The sequence below is a fragment of the Phaseolus vulgaris genome, chromosome 10 (assembly GCF_000499845.2).
Source record: "Phaseolus vulgaris cultivar G19833 chromosome 10, P. vulgaris v2.0, whole genome shotgun sequence".
In the NCBI taxonomy this organism is placed as follows: Eukaryota; Viridiplantae; Streptophyta; class Magnoliopsida; order Fabales; family Fabaceae; genus Phaseolus; species Phaseolus vulgaris.
In genome coordinates this window covers 5409452-5418098 of record NC_023750.2, presented here as the reverse complement: position 1 = coordinate 5418098, position 8647 = coordinate 5409452, and the positions used below count along the sequence as shown (strand labels likewise).

The following is an 8647-nucleotide window of genomic DNA, read 5'->3' as shown; positions in this document are numbered from 1 at the left end:
AATAAAGCAGATCACAAAATCTTTATGTAAACTTTGATCATGACCATATAAACTTCTTTAAAAACTTATAGGTAAAAAAAAATGAAAAGATAAAACTCATTTAAGTTGTACCATTAAACCATTGTAGTATTTATAAGGGCTTCTTGGAGTTTTCTTTCTCTAATACGTTTGTTTTGCGCCTTATTGTTTGCATCTACAATGGCAAAGCCCACTTCTATTTGTAAGTGCTGTAGATCCTATGAAATCACAGTTTTATATTAGCAGCTTAAAAACCTAAACAGATTCAGGTTATGGTTTGCGAGATAGCAAGAACAAAGACCACTCACAAGTTATGGAGTCAGTGTTAGCTACTAAAACGCAACACCTTTCTTTAAGAGGTAATTCCTCAACAAGTGGAAACAACCAATATAATGAGGAACTTCCCAATGTTTGAATCTTCTACTCCTCACCATGAGTTTGAAATGTTCATCTTTGGGCTAGAGGGGAGAAAGAGTATAAGGGAGAAGATGGACTAAAGTATGATACATCTTTTTTTTTAGGTATGTATAAAGGTTGAACCACCATGAGGTGATAGTCAAGGAGGAGGTGGAGTTTAGTCCCTATGAGGAAGAAAATTCTACTATTCTACACTTGAAGTATAGGGTTTTATCTTCTTCTATCCTTTTAGCCTATATTGATGTGGTTAAATGGTTTTCATCATACACCCTTTATCTTGAAAATGATTTATTTTTATTTATTCTTAATTTATTTTTATTTTTATTTTTTCAGACTCAAATAACAAACAAAAGTTGAATAAGTTTTTTTATGAAAAGACAAGTGTATCTAAAGGAAAAAAGTGAAAAAATAAGGATCACTCCTTTTGGAAATATATTTTCTTCACTTTGTTTTTGTCATCTACTATGCAACAATAAGAAAAAGTTATTTTCTTTGTAGATTTTTTTAGAAGACAATTTAGAATTATTACCTCTTTTAGAACAAGAGTTTAAGAACATACATGTCCTCTTAAGAATTTCTCTTGTATTTGTTTCTTTAGAGTTTTATTTGATTAACTCTTCTTTCCTTTCTAACTTTCTCTAGCTTCTCCTTTTCTTTTTCTTTTCTTCTTAAACCTTTTTTTTCATTTCTAATTTATCATCCCTCACTTGTTGAGTGTGATAGGAGAAAAAATTCTCCCTTGATTTTTTTTTTTAATCACCAATAAAGATTTAATAAATAGAAGTACTAGGGGTACTCCAACCCATGTACAAAATTTCTTATGCTAGAGAAATGAGGTTTCTAGATAACATGCCTAAACATAGACATATTCTACACATATATCTGCTAATCTTAACCTCTTTAAAAACAACAAGATGTCAATACATAAACCAAATTAGCTATCAAAGAATCATGTAACTTAGTCCAGTTCCAGACTATAAGCGTATCAGCTCAAAAGAAAGACTTTGCCTCCTTGCTATCTACTGCATTTTCCAAGCATCCATTATGATTATAGTTGTACCCCAAGGCATTCCTCTCATGCAAACCAAGAATCCAACCAAAAGCAAAGAAAGGGTATTAATCATCAATGTAGTGATTTTAAACATTCATATACATTAATACACCAATCAGAATAAGAAAAATTTGACTTTAAAAATTTATAACTTACCCATGCCCACGCCTTTACTTGGGCCAAAACAAAAATTTCAACAGGATCCACCACTACATTATTGATAAGTGAAACTTATTTTATTGGTAAAGTCATCCTCAATAATTTTATGATTATATTATCCTGACCTACCAAGTAAGATATATTGTGTGCTATAGAAACTATATCACATAAAATTTGTTTATCTTGATAGTTTTCTAGGGAGATAGGTATACTACGTACCATCATTTTTAATCCATTGAAGTTTATAAGATTTTGGATAGTGTTTAGTAGTTAAGGTAGGTAAAAGATCAGCTTTACAAACTGATGTAATATTGGTAGACTTGTTAATAAATGTGCATATGGGCATATAACTGTGGCGGAGGTACTCGTCTGAAAAGTTTGCTACTACTGCACACAACACATTGCTCCACTTTCAACACAAGTCCCCACCTGTGAAAGGACAAACAATAAACAATATGAGCAAAGAAAAATAGTGTAAAATTTCACAATCAAGATATCTGACAAATAGAACTAGCAACATGTGGTCTAATGTGATACAACAATGAATGTGGCTATCATAATCCAAACTAAACCATTGCAAGTGGGCTGAAAAATCTGAAGATAAAGCAAAAGGACATTTCTTGTCAGATATATACACTATTGAATGCGACATTGAAATCTCAGCTAACACCTCATACCAGACTTAAAAAATGTGCATATCTTTGTTTTTTACCTTTATTGAAACTGGCTATTGCTGTTCATAGGATTAGCTATTTGCATATATTCAAAGTGGTGGAATGGAAAAGCCTTACTTGCTTGGTTTCTTTGCTTTGATTTGGTTAGGAAACTAATATTTTGATGTGTTAAGATATATTATTATTTCCATTTGTTCAAAGTTGCTTTTATTACTGATTGTGAATCATTTGGAGATGCATATGTGTGTTTATCACAAAACAACTTCACGTCTATGTATTCCACGGATTGGATGCCTATCTTTTTCAGTTCAATCTTCAAAATAGAACAAGGTATTCCAGTTCATTCTCAGAGGATAATCTTTCAATCGATTTAAATTTTTTGTTTCAAAAGGGAAACTCAAACATTTCTAGACATCACAAATGCACCACTAATCAACACAACCAATAACAAACAACGTTAAAACTTATGCTTCAATTACAAATAATCCTTCATGGCAGAAAACTAATCTTTCATGGTAGGCCTATGGATTTCCATGTAATCAACAAAGTGATCAATGTATTTTTGGTGCAGTTCTTTGTCCCCAAATATCTTACTCATCTCCTGTGCTTCACTTCTATAAGTTTCTTCCAACATCACTGATCTCAATGCTATGGCCAATGATTCCCTTGTGAACTTCCCATGATGCTCATTTCTCTCTACTTTGAACCCTACCTTTTTCTCCTCCATAAGCCTAGCAACTATAAATTGTTCATTTTGGAAGGGCAACATAACAAGTGGACACCCAATTTGAAGACTCTCAATCACTGAACTCCAACCACAGTGAGTCAGGAACCCCCCAATAGACTTGTGTGATAAAATCCTCATCTGTGGGGCCCATGTTGTCCACACCATACCCTTTCCTGAGTTATTCACAACCACATCCTGCAACTCAACGCTAGAGGTGTTTTGCTTCTTCAGAACCCAAAAAAAAGGAAAACCAGACATTTCTATTCCCATAGTAATTTCAGTGAAGTCCTCATCACTTAGTGTCACTTCAGATCCAAAAGCTACATAAATCACTGACCCTTTTTCCTGTTTGTCTAACCAATTAAGGATGGTATTCCAGTTTTCATCATTGCTGTCTTCACTGAACTGTAATGAAGGTGGCAATAAACCAACTGGAATCACTGTTTTCCTATATATACTTTCACACAATTTGAGAGGCTCACCTTCAATCTCCATGCAGCTTCTTGAAGCAATAACTTGAGCACCATTAGAAGTTCTAAGGACTCGAAACATATCTGAAACCCCCGATTCATCATTTTCATTATGCTCTTCGGGAATACCTTTGCTCCGCGGGGACTCACTTTCTTTTCTTGTAAAAAAATCCGAAAAAGAATACATACCAGATGCACTAAAAATACAGAATGAGACGCATGAGATTCCTAGCTTAGAAGATATCGGTGGCAACCAATAAGGTGCAAAGTCGTATATTATCCAATGGGGTTTGGATCTCTCCAGAAACTTGGTCAAAGGTTGTTCAAGACCATCAAAAGCCAGCTTGAGGTATGGAATGATGTGGTGAGGAATGTCAACAGTGGCCTCTGCATTTTCTGGGAGTTTGTCAACACGGGGCAGTGGGAGTTCTATCAGATCCACCAAAGGTTGCAAGTTTTCAGGCACTTTGGGTAGACGATGGATATTTCTAGGTGTGGAAATGAAAGAAATTTTGTGACCCTTTTGAGCTATGAGTTTTGCAAGCTCCAAAAATGGGAGCATGTGACCAAATGCTAGCCATGGAAACACCACAATGTGAAGCTTCTCTTGCTGCTCCGCCATGGATATGCTTGTGTTTAAGGATGAATGTGTGTGGCTTCTTGATCTTGAGTTATCATGAACGGTTATTTATTTTTAATGTATAACGTTAACACTGGGAACATTTTGAATGCCTAATTTAAAAAAAAAAATATTTCTCCATAAATTAGTGTGTCTTATCTTTCACACATTATTAGTGCCAACTTGTGAACCACAATTAAAGGTAATATGGGACCCTCTTACCTTCAACACCTCCATTCTAATTTTGCCAAAAATGCAACTTTCAAAATAAATAAATTATGAAGTAATTTAAAGTCAAATCAGTCTCATTCAACTGATGTTTTAGACAAAAAAATTTCTAAATTATTTACCTTTTAATAGTCAATGTCACATTTTCTTAGTACTACTCTTAATCAATATACTTGGTAAGAGTACACTAGGATAGAAGTGAGTAATCAGAGATAAAAAACAGTATATTGTAAAATTACTTGATATTATAAAATTTAAAAAATTAATTCCATTCTATAATATTTATAATGTTTCTTTTTATCAGTAAAGAATAAAAATAATAAAAAGAGATACTTTACAGATATTTTAAAAAAAAATAAAAAAATAAAAGGCTCACACCACCTATAGGCTTGGAACATAACAAAACAATCCTAAAACTCATCCATATAATTCTACCCATACGCTTCAACTTCCTTAAAAATTGTTGTAACACTATAAAAAAGATCACTTTTAGTGACCACCAAATTCGATCGTTAAAAGCACTATAATCGGTCGCTAAATATATATGCGACCGAAATTGTCACCAAATAAAGATGGAAGCACAAATCCTAGTCACAAAGCCTTTAGCGATTATAAAGTGGTCGCTAATTTGCAATCGAAATTTCAGTGGCTAAATCGGTTGTAGAAAATTTGGTCACCAAAATTCGAAAATCAAATTAGCAACGAAAATTTTGGTGGTGAAATCGATCGCAAAAAAGTTGGTCACCAAAATTCAAAATCCAAATTATTATTATTAAAATAAAAAAAAATTACATTTAGCAATCAAAAGAAATTCGGTGGCTAAAAACTAAACGTATTTGGTAGCTGATTTAGTGACAAAAATAAACAATTTTATTTAGTGACCAAAACAAATTCAGTGGCTAAAAAATAAGCAAATTGGGGGCTGATTCGGTGACAAAAATAAACAATTACATTTAGTGACCAAAAGAAAATCGGTGGCTAAAACTAAATATATTCAGTGGCTAATTCGGTGGCAAAAAATAAGCAATAATATTTAGGGACCGAAATAAAATCGGTGGCTAAAACATAAACATTTCGGTTGCAAATATAGTTTTCCCAATTTATTCAAAACAGTCACCACTTTAGGGACCAATGGTTTTGTCACTCTCATGTTCAGTCGGTGATTCGATCGCAAAACTAACTAACATCATTAAGAATTTACTCGGTCGCTATTTTGGTCGCAGATTTGATACTAATGGTATTCAATGGCTATTTCGGTCGCAAATTGCGACCACGTATTTTCAATCATTGAATTTGGTGACTAAATTGTTATTTTCTTTTAGTGTAATACAAAATCATCTACAATAGCTATTACATAACCAAAACCAGGAGAAATAAACATACAGAATTAGCACAAAGTCATAACACCACATCGCAATGGCCTGCACTGAATCTGCACCGGCAGAATTCGGCCAACATCCCCTGCATAATAGCAGCCATACACCCTTCTGTTATACCTCCATGTAGGCTTGTGCAGGAAAGACCACAACAACTCAAAAGTCCCTCTGCAATGCTTTCTAATATCCTCCTTACTGTTGGACAACGGTGTTAAAGTCCTCTCCCTTAACAGATCTGGTTCTATTTCGTTTGCTTTCCACTTAAGAGCTACATTGACAGCACCAGCTAGGCTTTCGTCCAGATCTGCAACAATTAGCATTTTATTCTCATGAAGTGAGCATCTGCTACTACCTCTCACAGTCACAATTTTCTATATGTTTGCACAAGCTTCACTTTCTTGAGATAACTAAAAACCTTAATAATGGCATAACTGCTCATTTGAGCAAACCAGTGAATATTTGGGAGTGCATTTGAGGAACATACCCTGCACCACATACAACAACCTACTGCCCCTGCCCCACCTCTAGCATCTTTTATTTTCTAGTTCCTGCACAATTCCAGTACCCTTAATTTTTTACTCCCTCATTTATACAAATCTCCTTGTCTTCATCATAAAACCTTGTTCCTAGAGACAAAAGGTCGACCAACAAGGCCTTCAATTGCTATGGCATCCCATTGACACATCTAACTCCCAGATCGTCTTCCTCTAACCTTTCTCATTTATTTATAACTTTTAATGCATTCAAGAGGATTCAAAACACAATCCATGAAGGAGTAGTTGAAAGAGTGTACCCTATGCTTCATCCATAACCACGATTTAGTTGTGTCATATTAAATATCTCTTTCGCATCTACTACCACTTACTTAAAGATAACAGAATTTCTTTGTACCCACATACACTTCACTATAGTTGCCCATAGACCTTTCCATACCAAATTTTGTTTACTACTAGCCTGAACCAGGTGAAAGTTCTCAAAGTGGGTCTTTAATTCATTGTGTTGAACAAACAAGACACCAATTCATCTGAAGCAAAAAACCCATACACATTATGCATATTTTCATTCTAAAAATAGATGTTGACTTGATTCATCCATAGCTTGACACATTGCACATATAGTAATGTTCACCACCACCCCTCTCCTACTCAAGCACATTCTAGTTGGGATTCTATCCAAAAGGACCCTCCATGCTATGGTGATCACATTAGAAAGCGCTTTAACCTTCCACAAGCACTTGAAGAGGTCATGTTGAGGACCTCTAGCATGCTTAGCTAAGCATTCATATGCTGAATTCACAGAGATGAACCCTGATTCATACCCTGAATTCACCATAAGCTCCACTACTATACTGATTCTTCCCACACACCTACCTCTTCCACCTTTTGTCACTGATTTAAAGGTAGCGAGTACATCCTTAGGAACAAACTTTTGAGGTTAAGGTTGTCAACCACACATCCTCCCAGAATCTAGCTTTATCTCACTACAAGAAAAATTGGAATTACATACAGTCAAAATCCGTATGTAAGACCTAAAATCCGTATATAAAACAGGTTTACATACGGATATTACATACGGATTTATCCGTATGTAATGTAAAAAAATTATTTTTTAATTATTTCATTATTAGTAATTATTATTTATCACTATCACCACCCCTCTCCTACTCAAGCACATTCTAGTTGGGATTCTATCCAAAAGGACCCTCCATGCTATGGTGATCACATTAGAAAGCGCTTTAACCTTCCACAAGCACTTGAAGAGGTCATGTTGAGGACCTCTAGCATGCTTAGCTAAGCATTCATATGCTGAATTCACAGAGATGAACCCTGATTCATACCCTGAATTCACCATAAGCACTTATTATTATCACTACAAGCCCATAGGACTCGAAACCAAGCCCCAAATAATGTTACAAGCAAACTGTAGCAGCCAGGATTCAAACCCAAATCTTTCCAGTGACCAGGGGAAGCATTGACCACTAGACCAGACAAGTTCTTTGGTCATATTATCATTTTTATTATACTTATACATATTAATATAATTTATACATATTAATATAATTATTAATAATAATAATAATAATAAAATAAATTATATTTATTATTATTAATATTATTAATATTTATTAATATTATTCATATTATTCATATTATTATTAATATTATTAGTATTAATATTCATATTATTAATATTATATTCATATTATCAATATTATATTCATATTATTAATATTAATTTTGATATAAATATACATTTAGATATTTATTGTGTGTGTATAGTAGTTTTATTTGACTTGAGTAATATTACTTTTATCCGAATATAGATAGATAGAGAGAAAAATGAAGAAATTATATAATATTAATATAACTTTAATACTATAAATACATATATATTGATTAATATATTTCTTTATTTAATCATTAATTTTTTAAAACTCATGGTTAAATTTAAATTTACTTTCATATTATATATATATATATATATTAATATAAAATTATTTGATATCTTATTTTCAAATATAGGTTTTTATAGGTAGTTGTGAAGTTTTTGTTAGATGGCTATATAGGTGCTTGTATCTTACACTTCTTTTCTGATTTGAGATTCTTGTATAAGGATTGAAATATCCTTAAAATGTTTTGTTTAATTTTTTTTATTCTTTGTCGATAAAAAAAATCTTATTTTCAAATATTTACTTACTTAGATTAAAATTGATATAATGTATAATTTTTAAAATATTTTAAATTATAAATTATTTAATCACTTTGTCATTATGATTTATATATTAGTAGAAAGGGTTATTTAGTAACAACTTTTTACATAGATTTATGGAATAATTAATATAGTTTAAACTATAATGATATGCTAACTAGTAATCTGTATTAGAGATTTAATTAATAGTTAATGTAAA

At 32.6% G+C, this 8647-nt stretch overlaps 1 protein-coding gene across 1 annotated transcript; it reads right to left on the bottom strand.

The window, feature by feature from the left end:
• Positions 1-2640: 2640 nt before the first annotated feature.
• Positions 2641-4223, bottom strand: LOC137819412 (putative UDP-rhamnose:rhamnosyltransferase 1). The gene has a single exon (XM_068623258.1). The coding sequence runs from the start codon at positions 4136-4138 to the stop codon at positions 2822-2824; it is 1317 nt and encodes a 438-aa protein (XP_068479359.1). The 5' UTR covers positions 4139-4223; the 3' UTR covers positions 2641-2821.
• Positions 4224-8647: the final 4424 nt, after the last annotated feature.